The sequence below is a fragment of the Phyllostomus hastatus genome, unplaced genomic scaffold (genome assembly GCF_019186645.2).
Source record: "Phyllostomus hastatus isolate PE091 unplaced genomic scaffold, TTU_PhHast_1.1 phas_contig_1162, whole genome shotgun sequence".
In the NCBI taxonomy this organism is placed as follows: Eukaryota; Metazoa; Chordata; class Mammalia; order Chiroptera; family Phyllostomidae; genus Phyllostomus; species Phyllostomus hastatus.
The window spans coordinates 13,647,304-13,667,151 of record NW_025333537.1 but is presented as its reverse complement, the minus strand read 5'-3'; the positions used below and the strand labels follow the sequence as shown (position 1 = coordinate 13,667,151).

The window sequence follows — 19,848 nt, the reverse complement described above, 5'->3', positions numbered from 1 at the left end:
TTTTGCCGACTGCTGTTCCTGTCTTGTGAAGTTTGGCCTTTGTTCCCTGTTTGATTCTGTTGGGCAGCCTGGTCCCAGCGAGATCTCCAGTGACGATGTTCTTTTAGAACCAGTTAGTGAATCATTTTTAAGACCATGTGGCAATAATTCTAAGATTTCAGAAAGACCTCTCACCTGTGACCAGGCAAAATGCTGTTTTTAGTCAAATCTGAAGCCGTGTTCGGTGAGACTGTTGATCGGTCATTTCCTTTCATTCCTGACACAGTTGTGAGCGTCGTTCTGGCCTCGGTGAAGTCAGCATGTTTCCTCGCTGCACTATGTAACGCTAGCAATTGCTGTGTGACTCCTGCCGTCGAAAAGGGGTGACATGAACCGCCCTGCAGTGGGGTTGGGTGCTAGGCCTGACGGGCTCCGTGTTGTGGAGCAACCGCCATCCCAGGTGCCAGGCCCTGGGCAGAGCCTGTACACGGATGTTCGCAGAAGCATCCAGTCTCCAGAGGAAGTGACAGGCTGGGGGGATGCCTGCCTGTTGGGTGTAGTTTCAGAGCTTCCCTGGGCCGATGTACTCCCTGGGCTGTTGGGAGACGCATGCTTTTCCTGTGTCTGACGCTGATGTTTTTTGCATGTGCACCAACACCCGAGTTTCCTGGCTTACAGATCACACACGCACCTGTCTCAACAGGTGTTCTGGAACGAACAGCAGCACAGCATGAACTGCCTGCTGCCTTCGTGCTGGTGTTGGTTCAGGTCCCATCGTGTCATGTGTGTTTCTGGTGTGTAGTTGTCACCGATGCCACTGGGCCCTGTAACTGTCCAAACGCCCTCCTCCTGCCCCAGAGCTGTGTCCCACTTGGACTCACTCTGGTTTCTGAGATCCTCTTCCGCTTCTCACAGGTTGTGTAAAGGGCAGAAATGCCACCAAAGGCAGGTCTACACATGGGACAGGAAGGAGGACCTGCCACCTCCATCCTCAGGCCTGCAGGTCCTGGGGGTACAGGGCTCCACGGGGCAGGGCTCCCTGGCCTCATCCCCGGAGGTCAAATGTGAGCGCCACCTGTTGCACCTGTGGTTCCAGAAATTGGCATGGAGCCTGGCTTAGCTATCCAGACTGTTCGTAGGAAATGATGTTGTGGTGGCTGCTTCTAAAAGAGCACCTACCACGCACAACAGGCTCCCTGTCCTGGGTCAGGGCCTGCCGTGAGGCCAGGGGCAGCTGCCCAGTGAGGCCGTCAGCCTGGGTGTGGGAGCCACTACAGAAAAGGGCTTTCTATGGAAACCGTCTCGGCGAGTTTGGGGTCACCGTCTGCTGCACGGCGCAGGCTTCCTATTTTCTTTAAAACAGTCACAATCAGTACTTTGGAAACCAGTAAAATAAAATTTTATTTTGTAGTTATTTCTAAAGTTGACAGAAATAGAGCAAGTATCCCATTTGGTTGACCTGATTGCAGAAAATGTTCATAATCACTTCATAGAAATTGTACTGTTTTTGTAAATTAACAGAATATTTGGGGTGGGCACATCATATCCAAATATTTAAATCTGTAAGCCTAAGAGCTTAACAGCCAGAGGCAATTGTCAGTTGGATATTTTACTTAAAACAGGACTCTGTTCTGGGCTGTCACCACCTGGCCCCCCGCCCTCACCTGCTTAGGAGCTCCTGTGTGTCCAGAGAGGCCAATCGTGTAGGTGAGTTCAGATCCAACGGCGTCAGGGGTGTGTGGTTTTGTCTCAACAGTGAGATACAGTCTTCACTGCCGGAACCCAGACGGACAGTCTTGAGTTGACAAACACGTACCACAAATGGCAGAAGGGTTGTAAGAAATGAAAAGAATGTAGGAAGCAAAATAAGTCACAAATGGAAGTGCTGGGCCCTCCTCCAAGTCCCCGGTGCCGGACAAGCTTTGCTGACAGAGGGTCGAGGGGTCGCATGGCCAGCTGTGGTTGTGACCAAAGACACATCGATGCAATCTGCGGTGGTCCCCGCAGTGACACCTGCGAGGCCTCCTTGCAACCCCACAGGCTTGTCCTGGGGGAGGAGACCCTGAGAAAGGATCGGCTGGTCCGACCTGAATGCTCCCCTTTTCCATCCAGGGCCACATGGACTGAAACACAGATTTCAGATACTTCCCTCTGGCTGCCTGGTCCTGGAGAGGAAGTGACCGCAGCGCAGCCTGTGGAGGGGACGGCAGGAAGGCATCTGTGTTCCTGGTGGCTCCCATGCCGGGTGAGGAGAGTGGGCCTCAGGAGCGGGAGATCTTGTCAGGAGGCATGAACCCCGTGTCCCCAAGAGCCCGGAGAGCCACACGGCCATCGGGCCGGACCACCAGATGGGTGATGCTGCCGTTGTTGAGGGAGAGGCGGAGCCAGCCTTCAGGAGGGAACTGCAGCGCCCTGGAGGGAGGACAGGACGGGCTGGAGGGGCTCACAGAGCTGCCAGCCCCCACCCCGCAGAGCCACCGCCGGTGCCAACACCCCATGAAACAGAGGGGTGGTGACAGCCTGCCCATGGGACGGGGGATGACACAGGGCAGCACTCCTGAGCCTCTCCCCAGGACGGTGGGTGGCTACATACAGCCCACAGCCCCGTCGCATTCCCACGACCTTGAAAATGCTGCCTGGCATGGTTAGTGGGGAGCAGTTGCTACAAAGCCCAGTGTTCCTGGTCAGCAGGCAGCCCCCAGGCCCAGGTCTTGGTGGGGACGAACAGCATCGCCTCAGCACCCCCTGCAGCCAGAGCCTCCACAAGAGCTGTCAACCTAAAGGAATAAGCTCCATGCTCCTTTCCGTCTCCGAGTCGCTGTTGCCGTCCTCAGTCAGTCAGCAGAGTGCCCTCCGTCTCGATGGACATGCCGTGGCTCTTTCTGGCCCTCTAGCTTTAACATGGGTCACCTCTGCTCCAAGTCCCCAAGCATTCCTGGTGTTTTCTGCATGGGGGTCACTTAGCAGTGACTGCTGAGGTCGGCCCTGTCCCAGGATCTGGAATAAGGCTGTGTCCACACAGACGGCTCACCCTCAGGTGCCCAAGGCAGTGGCTTGGACAGGCGCACAGAGCACAGCTTTGAGGCTGGGCCTGCGGAGCACTGGGGTTGGAAGCTGTGGAGCCCAGAGGCCCCTCCACCCCTAGCAGCACTGGTCTAATGGGGAGCCCCCAAGTGAGCTGGGACTCCTGGGCCTCTCGTGGGTCCATGCACGTGACATCTAAGGAGAGATGGTCTCCAACAGCCCTGGGTACAGGCCCAGGGTTCAAGCACAGCAGGGAGAGGCCCTGAGCAGCTGGCTGTGCTCTGTCCTTCCCTGCCAGACTCACGAGGGGGAACCCCCTTGCAATGGAAGCACCTGACACTTTCTAATGGATTGGCTGGGGGGCAGGCGGAGGTTCCCAGTTACTTTAAATACACAAGCACCCAGCTGGCCTTCCCACCTACGGGCCATCTGTGACACATGGCTGCAGCTCAGGGCAGTGTCACAAAGGCCCTAGGGCTGTGTGTGGAGCCAGGAAGCGAGGACACTGACGCCCGGAGTTCCCGACAGCCGCGCTGGAGCAGCGAGGCAAGATGACTAGGGAGGCGGGTGGGGCTCCCCACCAGTGCAGATCAGGAGCCCGTGGGGATGGGAGCTACGGGAGGCAACGGAGGCATCGGGCTCCTGCAGAGGGAAGTCACTAAGGAAGACAGACCAAGGCGCACAGGGTGGCCCTGCGGCAGGACGGGCACTGTGGTCACTGAGGGGAAAAGACGACTGAAGTGACGCATCCAGCGCATACAGTGCCTTCACCCAGGGACCGAGTTCGCATCACCCAGGACCTGGGCAACTGCCAACAAAGACACGTGATCACGAGAAACTCCAAGTGAAACACATTCTACCAGACAGACAGCCCGGCCTCCAGGACAGTGTGAAGGCCAGAGGTGGGCAGAGGAGCTGGCGCTGGCTGGCAGGAGGGGAGGCCAGGCCCAGGGCACCCACGGGACCCTCACCGGCACACAATGTAGCGGATGACGTTGGCGTGGCAGATGAAGATCTCATAACTGTCCTCCTGCTGCTTGGCATCTGCCCGGTGGATGTAGTTCCGGAAGGCGGCCTCAATCCTGGCTCCGTCTTCATAATACTGCTGGGGGCAGAGTGAGACCCCTAAGACTGCAAGTGCTGGATGGGAGTGGAGAGAGCAGGGGGAGCTGCCCAGGGCAGGAGGGCCAGCGAGGGACAGGAGGGAGACCACCATCGGGGGGGTGTTTTACCACAGCCTCTGGCTTCCAGTGAGACACGGGGGGGTCGGGCTCAATGGGGGCACCTTCCCTCAGCAGGTCTGTGCTGACCGTGGAGACGCCTGCAGAGAAGCAGTGACTCAGCACAGTGACTGTGCGTGTCCCCGGAGGCTGCTAAGGGACCCAGGGACGCACACACCCACCTGGCAGGTGTTTGCTGATGATGTTGGTGGTTTCCACTGCGCGGGTCATGGAGGAATGCACTATTTTATTAAACTTCAGCCCCAAGCTTGCAAGTCGGAGACCAGTTAGCTCAGCCTGTTCACGACCTTGAAGGTGAAACACAGAATGACACGCTGCCGGAGTCTCCTGTTCACCCCACAAATGCCTCAGTCCTGACCAAGTTCCACCAGGGTCAGGGGACAAGATGGGCAGGCTAAGTCTGGGCGGGCCATTTCTGAGTCCCTCACACCAGTGTCACTCAACTTTGTGCAAAGATTTAGTCTCACACACTTGTGACCGGCTGGCTGTGCCAGCACCAGGTGTGGACACGGAAACCCAGTGACCCTGGCGTCACCAAGTACAGACTGTGCAGACGCAAGTGCTTGTCCTCCAATATGTCCAAGAATCTAGTGGAAATGTCCTCAAAGAGTCATTTCGGCTGCACACACGGACACCCACGGATGTAGCTTCAGTTCCATTTTTGTACCTGGCACGGTGCACAGGGGGTGCCCCCTGCAGGAGCACACAAAGCCCCTGCTGTGGTGGGGGACTGGGGGTGTCAACACCTGCAGCAAGACCCACTGCACAATGTTTTTTTTTAACGAATTGAAGGCAAGACCCTCCAGCAAAGGTTACAACTGGCTTTACTGCTGTGGTCTGGAACCACCCCCACAACATCTCCAAGGTCTGCCTGCAATATTTTTTAAAGCTGAGGACATTTTCAAAGCCTGTCTTGTGTCAGAGGTGAACAGTTATAATGACAACCCGAAAGTCTGGGCCAAGGGTCCCTGACCAGGGTCCAAGGAGGCTACAGCTGGGACTGAGCCCCAGCCACGTACCCAGGGGCGTCAGGGTGCGGTCCTTGTCCCGGGAGGCGTCCACGTGGTACTGGGAGTGCCTGATAAGGAAGATGTGCCGCGTGGCCTTGGCTTTGCAGTGGTCGACCCTGGACGCCACGTCGTCATCTCCAGAGTCCAGGTTCCTCTTCCGCAGGTTGACAAGGGACAGCGGTTCTCGCCTAATGTTGAAAGAGGAAACAGTATGCCCTTGTGACTCTTCACCTGTCAGGCTTCAGAATTTCTGGTGAGACGGTCTTCCCATGCGGGGAAAGCCCTGGGAGGCGCCAGTGGCCTCGTCCACCCCAGAGCTGTGCGCCAGGCCTGCTGTGAGCGACTACTGGACAGGGAGCAGAGCAGATGCACAAAGCCCTCATGCAACGTGTCCTTCAGGGACAGACTGGCAATGGCAGGGTGACCGGGGATGGAGAAGCAAGGCCAGGTTACAGGAGTGGCTGTGGGAGGGTGGCCCGAACCACCTCGCTGAACAGTCACCGAGGTCAAGTCTGAAACTGTGCTGTCCAATAGTAGCCGCTAACCACGTGGCTACTTAATTCAAAATAACGAAATGAAATAGAACTGAAGCACACTTTAAACACTCAGTAGTACGTGGGACGGGAGGGAGGGAATGTTTCCCTTATGGAATCTATGGTTGGCACCTGGAATGTTAGGAGCTGATGGGAGGGACACGTCGGCAAAGCTGCTGAGAAGCAACACATGACGTGTGTGGCGGACAAGTCTGGTGGCTCACAGCACTGAAGTGACTAGGAACCACACATCGGTGACACTGGCAGAGCTGGAACAAGAATGAACTCGGCTGGAGTAAGTTCTGGGGCAGCAGTGCTGATTCGAGGGCTCTGCCTGGGCCGTGCAAAACCATGGTGCCCGTAACACACTCAGGCTGAGCGGCTGCAACGGCAGGGGCGTGGGCACCGGGGCTGAGCCAGAGAAGACACCTGGGAGCCGCAGCCAGACAGGCAGCCCGCACTGCATGCGGCTCCCAGGGAGAGGCTGCAGGTCTGAAGCCGTCCAGCAGGGACAGACCCTTCCACGGATCCAGGCTTCAGCCTCAGAGGGAGCCTGTTTCCTTACAAAGGCCTAAGACGTTGGGAAGACTGCCCTGATGTCAAAAAAAAGAAGACAGCCCGTTCTAATCACATGAAACAGACGTGTCAACCGAAGGACATTCTTCATGCTGTCATCGCCATTCAAAAAAGTGACAAACTGTCACAGCAAAAAGGAGCCCGAGGAGACGTGAGGACCCTGGGGGTAAACCCTGGATTAACCTCCCTGGAGCATGGACATCATTGGTCGAGACACACGTGCCACGCTAGTAACAGAGGAAACTGGGTGTGGGGTACACAGGAACCCTGTCGTGTCTGCAATGTCCCTGCAGATCTAAAATAAAAAATAACTTTATCTTTTAAAAAGTAAAGGTTAAAGAACAATCTCCATTTCGTTCCTGATACAACCAGGCTAAGAGTGTGTTAGTTCAGCGCCCCTCTCCCAGCAAACTGTCCAGGGGCAGCCACGGCGGTGACAAGCTCCCAAGCACGGACATGTAGAGAGTAGGAAGAAACGGGGGAAACTCACTTTATTCGATCCAACGTATCCCACGCACTATCGGCACATAAATACCTGAGCATCTGCACTGCTTTGGTTTTAAATTTTTACATTAAACGAAATTAAAAATCGTTTCCGGGTCCCAGGAGCCACCTTTCAAGCGCTCTTGAGGACATGTGGCTGGGCCGGGTCACACCCGAGGGCCCTGCGCGCCCCCGCCCCGCGCACCCACATCCTCCCAGCGCCTAGGAAACGACCGAGGCGCCACATCCAAGCCGAGGACGGAAACAACGGGGACAAGCCCTCGGCCTACAACTGAAAACGACACTGTCCCTGCCTCCGCGTACTCGCTCCTCAGAACGACCCTCTGGGCAGAGGAGGGGGCTTAGCGGGGTTGGGGGTCGCCCACATCACAGCCTGAGAGACCCCGCACGAAGCCCGACTCCTTCTGCCAAACCGACCACGTCAGACCGAGCGGGGCGGCGAGGAGCCGTGCAGGACCCGCCGCCCGGCACCCCACCTCACCCGCCGGCCCCGCACCTGTCCCAGTTGGGGTCCCAGACGCCGGGCCCGGGACGTGCGACCCCGGCCCACGCCGACGGCTCGACCACGCGCGGCTCCGCGTCCCCGCCCGCACGGGGCTTCCCCACCGCCACGGCAGAGAAGAGCACGGCGGCCGAGCCCCCGGCCAGGCCACAGGCCGCCAGCTGCAGCGCGTGCCGGAACGCCATGCCCGGCCGTCCCGCTCTGCCCCGCGCAAGCGCTCATGGGCGCGGACGGCGGGCCGCTGGGCACTCGCTGCGCGGACGCCTGCTTCCGGCCACCGGCGGCGCCGCGGGGCGGAAGTCCCGCCTCCTGGGGCGCGGGACCGCTGACTTCCGGAACCAGGTGCAGCAACTCGGTGAGTGGTCGTTTTGTGAGCCTCTCCCCCAGTTTTTGCGCGAAGTCCGGGTGCAAGTCACTGCTGCCTTGGAGCGCGAGCGTTCACGCGGCGACATCTGAGGGGCGCGACGGGAGCCCTGAGCTCGCCCAGCGCCCAGGAGAGCGTGGGAGTGGGCTGACCACGCCGCGGGAGCCAGAGGGCAGGGTGGCAGAGGCGGCCTCGGAGATGCGAGATTGGAATTCAGTTTAGTGAACTGTGAAACCTCCGCAGGTCTCGTTTTGGTTTTACTGCAGTAAAATGCACACATGAGGTTACAGTCTTAACCACGTAGCAGCGCGCGCGGCTCAGGGGCGTTGAGCCCTTTCGCACGGTGCAGCCGTCACCTCCCTGGGTCCCCATGACTCGTTGGTCTTCCCAAACTGACGCTGCCCACATTCAACACTTCCCCCAAGTCTCCGCTCAGCCTCTGTGCGGTTGACGAGGCACCGCCTGAGTGAAATCATATAGTATTTGTCCCACTGGGGACAAGCTTATTTCACTGAACGTAACGTCCTCAAGATTTATCCACGTTGCAGCAGGAGTCAGAATACCCTCCCTTTGTAAGACTCAATTAAATTCCACTGTGTGGTAGATCACTTCTTGCCCATCCAGGCTTCCGTGGACACGGGTTTTCCACCTCATGGCAGTTGTGGCTGTGGGCGCGCAGATCTCTTCGCGTCCCCACTTTCAGTTCTTTTGCGGGCCCATCCAGAAGTGGACTTCTTGGGTCACCCACTTGTGCAGGTTTTTAAGTTGAGAAGTGATGCGCTCTGGTTTACATTTTTAAAACACTTTGGCCCTGGCTGGCGTGGCTCAGTGGACTGAGCACGGGCGCTGCAAACCAAACGGTCGCTGGTTCGATTCCCAGTCAGGACACATGCCTGGGTTGCGGGCCTGGTCCCCAGTAGAGGGCGTGTGAGAGACAACCACACATTGATGTTTCTCTCTCTCCCTCCCTTCTCCTCTCTAAAAATATTGTTTTAAAAAGACAGAAAAAAAGGCAATAAAGCCACTGACAATTGTGTTCAATGTTATTTTTTTAATCATGTTTTTAAAAAAATACTTTGGATTTTGGAAAATTAGTCTATTACCATGAACTACCTAGATCTTAGTTTAAACGTGGTGTCTTGAACACATACATTTATGTCTCCTCCTAGAAGGTTGCTTACTAAACCAAAGGTAAAAAGATTTAAAAAGGAAAAGAAAAAGATAAATACACAAGGACATACCTGAGTCCACAAAAAAGAATAAATCAGTTGACAAAATTTTGGAAGCTGGAAATCAAGCCTATTGACCTGGGAAGATAAATCACCAGTTGCCTGTACTCATGGAACCCAGGAAGCAAGCTCTTAAGTGAGTCCAGAAAATTCAGGGAGTTACAGGCATTATCTCACCCTCCACCCACCCCTGGAAGGATGGTGGGCGGGGCTGAACAAGAGCGCTGTCCTCTACCTCTCCTCCATCACCTATACATTCAGGTGAGTGCTGCACCTCCCTTATGGCAGAACACTAGAGAGGTTTCATCCCAGAGGATCTGAACCAGAAGGACTGGGTGTGAGACACCAGGCAGCTGAGACTGGGAGGCAGTAATAACAGTGACATTATCTGAAGGCCATGTCCTAACAGGGCCTCTCACCCTTTCCTGCAGTTGGCCACTAGCCTTACTCCCTGCTCCACCACAAACGCTATCCTTCCCCCAGGCAAGAAAGGAAAGGATTCCTCTCTGGGGAAACGGACCGGCCCATGAGAAAAGACCTCAGTTACTGAGAACTAGTGATTCCCAGCAAAACTGGGTCAGCCCACAGAGAGTGACATCTGACGAGTGCAGCACCTTCACACTGAGCTCCCAGAGACTTCTCGAGTGGCTTTGACTCCAACATTGATGCACAATCAAAGATCAACAGACATTTGAGGAAATCCCAACTGAGAAAGACAAAGACCTGAACGAGGAAAAACAAGCTCTGATTAAGTAGAAAGAAAGAAAATTTCACAAAATAGATAACTAAGCTTCCCAAGGTATTTTTTAAAAAGATTTTATTTATTTTTAGAGAGAGGGGAAGGGAGAGAGAAAGAGGAAGAGAAACACTGCTGTGTGGTTGCCTTGCACGCATCCCCAACTGGGCACCCGGCCCACAACCCAGGCCCGTGCCCTGACCGGGAATCCAACTGGCGTGGTGAACCCTTTGGTTTGCAGGCTGCAGCTCAATCCACTGAGCCACAGCAGCCCCGGCGGGCCACCAAGGGATGTTGTATCCATGATACCAGGGTGGGATCCTATCAGGAAAGAAGGTTCTGAGTGAGAACAGGGTGGGAGGGTTATTGTCACCGAGCAACAGGACAGCAGGAATCAGCTGCAGTTCAGCCTGTTTATCACACAGCCTCTCAGAGCTTCTAGGGAAGTCTTGGTTTAGAAGCACCTTTTCCTCGGTGCCTGCTAGCTAAGCAGTAGTATTGTATGTTTTACCATGATTTCTTGTGAAAGTAAAAAAAGACATGAGGGCAGCCTTCAGACCATGCATTTGTTCCAAAGCCACAACAGTCACTGTGAGAAATTAAAATCACCACAGAAAAAGCTACACTAGAGTTTATTGTGATCCTAATTCACTCCGAAGTGGCTCGTGAAATCATCGCAACTGTGTTTTAAGTTTCTAGGCAGCACCACCTGAATTCAGCTACTGCCTTTTTAGAGCATAAGATTCTAACATTAAGAGATTGCCGATTCTCCATCACTTTAAGGCATGTTGAATCACAGGATCTGGCGTGAGACAAGTTGTGACCAGGTTGTTTCTGCGCTCACCTGCCCAGGTGAGCGCTGCCCCAGACTCAGCTCAGCAGCGCACGGACACCTCTCCGGCCGTCCTCACTTCCCCAGGGAGGCCAGGTAGGCATACCAGAACAGAGCCACCAGGTTGGCAAAGAGCACCCGGAACTGCCGGAGAGAACACAGGCCCGAGTAAGCGCAAGGCCCTCGTGACACTTAGCAGACACCAGTCCCCTAGGGCAGAGTCCACTCACTGGTGGGTCCGGCCGCCCACTGTTTGCCGGCTTTTCCTTTGTGCCGAGCACTGTGCAGAGGGAGAGGACGAATAGCTCCTGCCTCCTGAGGCTTACAGGCCAGCAGGGAAACCTCACAGTACCTGTCCCTCACCTCCCTCACGAGCACTTCAGCTTCAGGTCCTGGCTCAGCCTCTGTCACCTCAAGACTGTCCCCTCTGACCCCCCACAGGCCCTGCTCCTCACTCAAAGCTGTCACTGTCCCACTGCCCTGCTGCAGTGGTCTCCTGGGCAGGCACCCACCTGAAATCACCTCTGGTCAGGGAGTCTACCTGGCACGTGAGCTCCATGGAAGCAGCAGTCTGCTCCACCTCCTTAGTCAGTGTATCCCCAGCCTGCAGCAGTGGGCCCTACAGTAGGTGCTCAGTAAGCATTTGTTGAACAACCCACTGCCCCTTAAGCATCCATCCGCAACCACCTAGAATGGAAACCCCAGCCACATAGCTTTCTGTCCCTACTACTTGCAAAGATTCGATTTTCCAGCCTGTCCTCTGGCGCCCATAGATCCTTCCATGAGCCCGGCCACCCTGTCTTCTACGTCCTTGTCTCCTCCGTACACCTCACACTCATGGCCAAGCCCAGTTTCATCACCTCCTGTTCCCTGGCTGCACCCTCGGAAAGACCTTGACTCTCACTGCCCCTCACCTCCCCAAGCCCCAGGCCTGTGTGCGTGGTGGTCTCCAGCCTCCCTGGCCCCCATGTCCAGTGCACTCCCTCCCATTCTCAGGTGCATGCCTTTACCCCCTCATTCTGGCCCAACCCACCCTCTGCCCTCCCAGAAGAAAAAAGGCGTGGAGAGAGGTCCCCAGCAACTGTCACCCCCTCTCATCCCTGGTCACAAAGAGCCTCTGTGCTGATACCTGACCCTTCCCTTCCCACTTGGGGCGGCCCGTGCACACCTCTGTAAGACTGGACTAGCTTCTAGCTTCACAGCCTCCTCCTCACCCTCTCCCACCTATCACACCCACTGCTTCACCCATCCACTCCTCAATGCACAGCAGTCTGGCTTCAGCCCCGGGGAGCCCCTGGAGCTGCTCCTGGGGAGGTCACGTGTAAGGGTCACTGTTGAAGCCTGGGGAAACTAACCACCTTCCATTCCAGTGCAGCACCTGCGGTGGCTGCCTCTCCTGTAGTCTCCTCTGGGGTTTCTGCTACCGAATTCCTGGGGGTGGGGGTGGAGGTGGAGGTGGCAGAGCCTGTTCCTCCCACCGCCCCCGATCCTTCCAGCCGAGCTCTTTCCCAGGAGGGCTCTGCCCTCCTCTCCTCCCTCTAGAGCGGATGAAACCATTCTTCCCCAGGCACTCCAAGCAGGTTACTCCAATGGCTGCAGAAGAGCGGCAGCACGCAGGCCTGAGGCTGCTGTCTTTGGAAAGGCCCAGCAGCATCTGGAAACAAGGATTTCGGGAGGGGCCCCGCCCTTGCCCAACCGATAAGAATGGCCCCCAGTGCCTACCCTGCTTGCAAAAACACTGTGACTTGTGCTGACCGCCAGCCCTCCTCTGGAGCCTGGCGTTTTGGTCTGCAGAGCTTCCCCTTGACCGGCCCCCAGTAAGGACCTCAAATGTTGGGTCTCTGATGGGCGTTCCTGGGCAGAATCATGGCCTCGGTGTTGGTACATTTTGTTGGTAAGCGAGAGCTCGCGGTGTGTGACCAGCTAGGCTGGGCGGGGGTGGGGGGTGCGTAGGGACTCTGCAGTGGATTCCTAGGCCCCAGCTCGGTTTTGCTGCGCGGCCGTAATCAGCCTGGCCGGGCCGTCCTAGCAGATGCTCACCCCCCAGTGCGGCCCTGCGAGCCGCTGACCACGGGCCGCGCCTGGCCTGCACAGGCGGTGGGGAGGCCGGCCACACCCGCAGGCGCTCAAATCGGCGCGGGTACAGCGCCCGCCTGGGTGGCTCTGACGTCACTGCGGTGAGGCCCCGCCTCAGGGAACCCCGAGCGCTGCCCGGACCCGGGCCTTCCATAAACGTTTGCGTGATGAGTGCACGTAGGCGGGCACCGCTGCGGGCTTTGCCCCCGAATCCAGACCTTAAGGGTTCCGGGCGGAGTCCGGAACCTGGGTGACGCCGAGAGGAAACACAGGCTGTTGCGAGGGGCAGAAAAAGGCTGAAGGGGAGCGGCAGGGCGCCGGCCCCGCGGGCCCGCGCGCGCGGGCAGCCTCACCTGCACCGGGACGTAGTTGACGTTGATGAACTGCACCGGCGTCCAGAGGCGCCAGTTGGTCTGCAGCGCCGGCCAGAAGGCGCTCCTCACCTTGGCGGCGCCGGCGGCCGGGTCTCCGCCCTGGAAAGGAGGGAAGCGCAGGCGGTAAGCGAGCCCCACTGCCCTCGGGCTGAGGCCGGGGCACCAGGGTCTGGGGGGCCCCACACCCTAACACGGTGGGCTTCGCGCCGTCAGGAGCGGTGCAGCTGGACGCTCGCCCCCCAGCTGGAAGAGCCGCGGCACGGTGAGCGCCGCGCTCCCCGGAGGGGCGTCAGTCCCCGCCCCCGACGGCTGCCCCGCGGCGCTGGGCGCCCCGCACCTGCTCCTCAGGGTTCCGCGGTCAGTTCTTTACAAAATAGTCTCCAAGGTCGACGCATTCCCTACCGAAACTTGTCTGTTTTTTTAAATGCACCCCAATAAGTTGATCCTAAATATCTTCTGGAAGGATAGGTGCGTAATAGCCACCTTGAAAAGGCCAATGTTACCACAGATTTAAAATAGCGTAAAATATGGTGATGAAGAGTCTGGTAGCAACAGCCAAAAACCAAAAAAGACAATGGAAATGAACAGTCCATCAAAAGAACAGAGTCATGAACCCTGGCTGGCGTAGCTCAGTGGATTGAGTGCGGACTGGGAACCAAAGTGTCGCAGGTTCGATTCCCAGTCAGGGCACATGCCTGGGTTGCAGGCCATGACCCCCAGCAACCGCACATGGATGTTTCTCTCTCTTTCTATCTCTCTCCCTTCCCTCTCTAAAAATAAACAAATAAGAAAAAAAGAACAGAGTAATGCCCTAAACACACAGGAATGTGATAACTTAATGTTTCAAAACACCAGTATTGTTAAGTAACTAGTAATGAGACAATTTGCTATTTAAGTGCAAAATACCAAGACAGAAGCATTTATCCCGCTGTAAATAAAAATAAAACCATCAGAATACTAAAGTACAGCGTATTTCTTTTTTCTTTATCAAAATGTACAAAATCCTGAGTAGAATATTTCCCATATCTTCCTCTAAGGAAGCCCACAAAGGAAACAATGACAGATCTTGAATACCCGGATTTTTAAAACTCCTATATGGGGCCCTGCCTGGTGTGGCTCAGTGGATTGAGCGCTGGTCTGCGAAACCAGGGGTCGACTGTTCGATCCCCAGTCGGGGCACATGCCCAGGCTGCGGGCTGGGTCCCCAGTGGGGGGCACACAGAGGCAACGACACACTGACGTTTATCTCCCTGTCTCCCTCCTGTCCCCTCTCTCTAAAAATAAATAAATAAAATCTATTTTATTTTTAGAGAGGGAAGGGAGGGAGAAAGAGAGAGAGAAACATCAATGTGCGGTTGCTGGGGGCCGTGGCCTGAAACCCAGGCATGTGCCCTGACTGGGAATCGAACCTGGGATGCTTTGGTTCGCAGCCTGCGCTCAATCCACTGAGCTATGCCAGCCAGGTCTAAATAAGATCTTTTAAAAAATAGGTGATGTAATGGACGTAGGAGTTGTTTTTTTTTTTTAAATAAAACTCCTATATGGGGAAAGACACTATAAAAAACTTCACTTGCAACTCAAACATTTCAACTTTATTAAGTTGGAAGACAAACACCTAAAAAAGGGGGGGAAATGTCTGCAGCTTGTATTTGGCACATGATCGCTGTCCTCAACACACAAACATACGAACCAGTTCAGAGAAAGCAAGCACGCTAACAGAAAACAGGTGAAGCTCACGGAACACAGGTGAGCACAAGGAAGGCATTCTGCTTCATAAACAGGTGTAAGGTAAGCTGTTTTTCACCTCTCAGATAGCAAGTTATTTAAAAGGAAACTGCAATCACAGTTGTCAGGAGTGTTTCCCTCGCAGAGGGAACAGCTGTAAGGGTTAAGAGCACTGGAGTCACAGAGCCTGGGTCTGCCTCTGACTCAGGACTCTCGGGTCACAGGGACCCAGGAGGCCAGCTGTGCACCCTGTGGGCCTCGGCCTCCCCTGTGGTCCAGTAGGGGAGGTGCGCCCGGCTGCGCCTGAGGCAGAGCACGGACAAGGCAGGTGCTCAAGGAAAGTCAGCGGGCGCCGTTCTTCCGTGTCACTGCGGGGAGGACGGAGGGTGGCCTTCTCAGACGGTTCTAGGAACTAACCAGACAGGAGGCCTTCCGTGGCAGGGACAGGCATGAGGTGGGACGCTGTCACACGGTGTCTGTGAGCAGAAGAAAGTGCCAGCTGCAGCGGCTGGAGCATGAGAGCGTCTAGGGCGGTCCCCCGAGTTATCATGTGTGTGCAAGGTGCTTCTCACACTCTGGTAACACCTGACACAGGCCCAGGGTTTCTGCTCTCTCACGAAAATGTCTTTCCCGCAGATTTGGAAGGAAGTAACACAGAGCCCTGGAGCCCTCGCTTCTGACGTGGGCCCCTCTGCTGCCTCGGCTCAGATCTCCTGGGGACGTTTCACTGTCAGGGACTTACCAGCAATCACAGTGAGGTCTACACTTCTTTCCTACTCCCCCCGGTCCCTCTACACAACAAGGGGTATTCTCCTCAGTAACAAGAACCTGAGATACTGCTCCAAAATAAAACCTGCATGAGAAGACTTGATGGTCTGCGACTGGCTGAAACAAATTTCAAGGCGGAGCACGGCGCATCTCAGGCACAGAGAAGGAGGTGAGGGTGGAGGCACCAGAGAACTGGGCAGGGCCCGGCACGAGGCTGGGGGGTGCAGACCTCCCACATGGGGCCCAGGACACCACATCCATGCTGCTGAGTCAGCTCCTTCAGAGCACTTGGGAGGCCCAGGCACTGAGTTAGCTCAGGCTTCTGCTACACCCTTGGGGTCTGAAACCCCTGGGCCACAGTCTTTCTGGCAGTGGCATGGACCCAGTTTCCAGAACCACGTTTGGTAATGTATAAAATATACAGGGCTGCAGAGGAAACAAGTACACTGAATACAGTATCCACGTATTCAGAAGAGTTTCACGATCGACTAGTATATGTGCTTTAGTAACACATTCAGTGACGAGACCTAACAGCAGGTTTAAGGAGTGAGGAGCATAAATGTCATTCGGGGACATCTGACTGGTGTGTGATTTCCACTGCGGACCTGCGGGCACTGCGCACACGGCTGTGCTCCCCTCCCAGTGTTCCCCGAGAAAAACGGGAGCCTTCATCTGAGTGTCTCGACAAGTTCACAGACCCTCAGGCTTCCACCCCCAGACGTAGGTCAAGAGCCCCTTTGCCCAGGGAGGAGCTGGGGGGGGGGGTGGCAGCGGAGACCAACCTCCAGGAAGTTCATGACGAGGAAGAACAACAACAGGAAGGCCGGTGCAAAGAGAAGGCGGTCCAGGAGGAGCCTCTTGACCCCGGCCCAGGGGACCTCGGGAGGGATCCAGTGCTCCATGAAGAGGTAGAAGAAGTGACTCAGTGGCCCTGTGAAGAAGAACCTGAGGCCCGGGGGTGGGGGGGAGGGGTGAGCTGGAGCGCCTTCTAGTGCCTGGGCACACCCCCACACACCAGGTCCCAACCCGGCCCCCCTGCGTCCCTCCGCACTGACCCCGCGGAGCTGCGGTGCCTCTACAAAGTGAGCTTGTTTGACTCGACCTCAAGCGTTCTTTTTTGCCTCTGATGGATCAGACTCCCCCCTGCCCTGGATCCGCACCATCCTCCCATGGCCACCTCCTCAGCACTGTCTGCTGGGAGAGTTCTTTCCCGCTTGTTCTCGATAACGAACCCACCACTGTCTCCACCACCCTCTGTCCCAGGGCCCACTCCGTTTTCTTCACAGCAGGTGTCACTACATGCCACGGTCTCATTTGTTTAATTGCACAGTGCCCTCTCCTCACCCCCTGGAAGGTAAAACCGTCCCACTGTCACAGGACAGGATTGTGTCTGTCTGTTCACTGCTCTGTCTGCAGGGCCTGGCTCAGCAGGTGCTCAGTGGTAAATAAAAGGACACACCCCGGGTAATTAGCCAGGGGAACCCTGGGGCTGTACACCAGCTTGTCGGCACTGCTGCCCTTCATTGCAAAGTGCACGGAGACCTGGACCCAGACACACGCTTTGCGCCATAAAACTCAGAAATAAAAAGATGGGCAGGCACCCAGGGGTCTTCCAACTTCTGACACTGAGATTCTTCAAACAGCTGGTTCCCAGTGGTCCTTCCCACTCTGCCAGAGAAGGACAGCAGCCTCTTGATGGAAAACTGGTGGGGAAGGCCCCCCAAGGGATTCCAACACACTCCCCCCTCTCTGGGGGGTGGTGAATTACACTTTTAAACACATTATGGAAAAAGCTATGAATAAACTTAACAACTCACAGACGAGATCAGCTGCGTTCAGGGTGGTATGGCCGTAGACTAAAGTTAACAGTACTAACAAACATGGTATTTGTGAATTTTGAATTGGAGAAAAAAATCACTTATTGCAAAAGACTTCAAAATCATCCTTCCATACAGATACTACTATTGGCCAGAGAACTCGGTGAATTTAGTTGGTAAGGCTCCTGAATCTCTGGGCTTTTGCAATGCAATAAGTGGTTCAGGAACTGGGCATTTTTCAGGACACCTCAGTATTTTTTCTGGATGTTTGTGCTATGAAAATAGCTAACTGGTGGGACTGAGTCTGTTCTCCATTATCAGTGGTCTTTCGGTCTTGAAGTCTGGCTTAGATTCAGGTGTGTTATCTGCTCTTAGTTCCCTCAGCCCAATGAAGAGACTGCTCCCACCCATGAAACTTAAAATAACCCTATAAAACTAGAAAATAAATGAAGTTAACATCCGCTGTTCTGATTTTTCCCCATGATTACTTCAGTGCTTTTAAACATTATTTTTCTAAATTAGATTACTCCAGAAACTTGATACCTTAGCTTTACCGCACTGTCTGCTACTGGGCGAACCAGCCCCATTATGGAACTCACCCGTAAATGGCATATCTGAGAGGCCCATTGCCGTCTAGCTTTTGAGAGCCGATTTCTTTTTTCCTCTTCTTAATCATCTGGGCCAGGAAATTCCCAAGTGCTGACAAGATGCCGCTGTGGACAGAGGGGTGGTAAGAACACAGGAGCAGCAGCAGGCAGGCTCCGTCCCCACACGGAGCCAGCAGGGCTGTTCTGAGGTCCTGCTGGGGGTGCAGGGACAAATCCTCATAGGGCAGCAATGCAAGGTCCCTGGGTCAAAGGGCAGAGGAGACTGCAGGACACACACACACACGGGAGCACAGCGGGATCTTCACTCCGTGGACAGTGTCAGGGTCCATATCCCGGTGGTGACATTATCCTGTAATTCTGCAAAGGTCACCATGTGTGGGAGGGAAAATTTGATGAAAATTTTCAGTGTTTTGGCCCTGCTGGTGGATAAAACCTGCACGTGATACGAGAGCACTAAACACACACACACACACGGCAAGTGCAAGAAAAGCTGGGGAAATCTGAGTATGATCTGTGGTCTGTATCCACTTCAGTGTTCTGGTTGTGATATTGTATTTGTCTTACAAAATGTTACCGATGAAGGAAACCCGGCAAGTGTACAAGGGATCTCTCTGCATTACTTCTTACAACTGCATGTGAGTCTGCAATGATCACAGTAACACATTTCAATGAAAAGGTAGAGATAGGCTCAGTCCCTCCAAGGCTGGTCTGCAGCTGCCCTCTGAGCAGCTCTCAGAGATAAAATATCCAAAGGTCTCAGTGTGGGCGATAAAGACCTTGATCTGATCCCTGGACACTTGTCCTCCCCCTTGCTCACTGTTCAACTTCCACTCCATCAGCCAGCTACTCCCTTCAGACCTTTGCAGATGCTGTACCCGCTGCCAAAGAGCATTTGCGTCCCTTCAGCTTCTGTTCAAATGTCGCCTCCTTGGATAAGTTCCCTGTTTTATAGGTTTACCCGCTTTTTGTCTAGTTCTTCACTAGAATGCCAGCTCCATGGCGGTCGGGGCCTTAGCCACCTCTCTAAACACTGAGGATGCTGGGCACCCAGGAAGAGCGTTGTGCACGTTTATGAAAGGCTGAACTAATAAAAGGGACCAAGTTTGTAAAATCGGTTCGCTGGAAGTAATGAGGAGGGAGCTGTCTCATAAACAGGGCTGCGGTGTAGGTCAAAGGGCGGGTCCGCCTAGCGGCTCCGAGGCGCTTTGCCCACACAAATCTGATCCCCTCGCCCTTAGAGCTCTCCGGCCGACGTAGACCCCCACCCCCTCCCCCAGGCTCGTCGACGCGGGGACGCATCTGCAGGATGCAGTGCCCCAGCCCCCAGATTCTAGGCTCTCCCCTATCCTGTACCCGGGTGCTCAGCGAGAGCGCCTGCGAATGACAGTGCGGAGCCCGGGTGGGCTTCGGGTCCCTGGAAGCCCGTTCTACGCCGGCAGGAGCCTTCCGCACTCAACCCCCTAGGGAGGCGGCTCCGCAGCTTGTTCTCTGGCCGCGTCCGCCCGGCCCCGCCCGGCCCGCGCCCACCTGGTGGCCGCTTTGGTGAGCACCGGGTAGAGCCGCAGGAGGCGCAGGTACTGAGAGAGCGCCCGCCGCGGCAGCGCCGCGAGCCCGGTCTCGGACGGTAGCCTGGACGCGGCCGGAGCCATGGTCTCCGGGTACCCACCCCGCCCCAGGTCCGCCAGGAGCCGGCGCGGGGACGGCCAGACATTTCCCGCCCCGCTGCGTCCCGCAGCGCCGCGGGGGACAGAGCCGGCCGTGCGCAGCGCGCGCCTCCGCACACTTTTCCCCGGGTCCCTAACGGGCCGCCTCCCCTCGGGCGCCGGCGGCGATTGGAGCTGGAGGCGCCTGCGCAAAGCCCTCAGGCGTCCCGGAGGAGCCCCCTCCCCTCCGGCGCAGGCGGTGATTGGAGCTCCGCGGGTGGGGCGCGACGAGTCTCCCGATTGGGCG

At 55.8% G+C, this 19,848-nt stretch overlaps 2 protein-coding genes across 4 annotated transcripts; both read right to left on the bottom strand.

Moving 5' to 3' along the window:
* Positions 1 to 1,355: 1,355 nt before the first annotated feature.
* Positions 1,356 to 7,642, bottom strand: PGAM5 (PGAM family member 5, mitochondrial serine/threonine protein phosphatase). 2 transcript variants are annotated; one of them, XM_045842000.1, is made up of 6 exons: positions 7,364 to 7,642; positions 5,264 to 5,442; positions 4,406 to 4,531; positions 4,236 to 4,324; positions 3,975 to 4,108; positions 1,356 to 2,391 (listed from the first exon to the last, which is right to left on the bottom strand). In XM_045842000.1, the coding sequence occupies exons 1-6, from the start codon at positions 7,552 to 7,554 to the stop codon at positions 2,241 to 2,243; spliced, it is 870 nt and encodes a 289-aa protein (XP_045697956.1). In that variant the 5' UTR covers positions 7,555 to 7,642; the 3' UTR covers positions 1,356 to 2,240. The 2 variants fall into 2 exon arrangements, with proteins under 2 accessions (XP_045697956.1, XP_045697965.1); XM_045842009.1 differs by having other exon boundaries at positions 3,975 to 4,105.
* Positions 7,643 to 10,314: 2,672 nt separating this feature from the next.
* PXMP2 (peroxisomal membrane protein 2) lies at positions 10,315 to 19,717 on the bottom strand. Of its 2 annotated transcripts, XM_045842023.1 has the most exons (5): positions 19,426 to 19,716; positions 17,890 to 18,003; positions 16,256 to 16,418; positions 12,960 to 13,079; positions 10,315 to 10,674 (listed from the first exon to the last, which is right to left on the bottom strand). In XM_045842023.1, the coding sequence occupies exons 1-5, from the start codon at positions 19,545 to 19,547 to the stop codon at positions 10,606 to 10,608; spliced, it is 588 nt and encodes a 195-aa protein (XP_045697979.1). In that variant the 5' UTR covers positions 19,548 to 19,716; the 3' UTR covers positions 10,315 to 10,605. The 2 variants fall into 2 exon arrangements, with proteins under 2 accessions (XP_045697979.1, XP_045697985.1); XM_045842029.1 differs by lacking the exons at positions 10,315 to 10,674; positions 12,960 to 13,079 and adding an exon at positions 14,551 to 15,181 and having other exon boundaries at positions 19,426 to 19,717.
* Between the last annotated feature and the right edge of the window lie 131 nt (positions 19,718 to 19,848).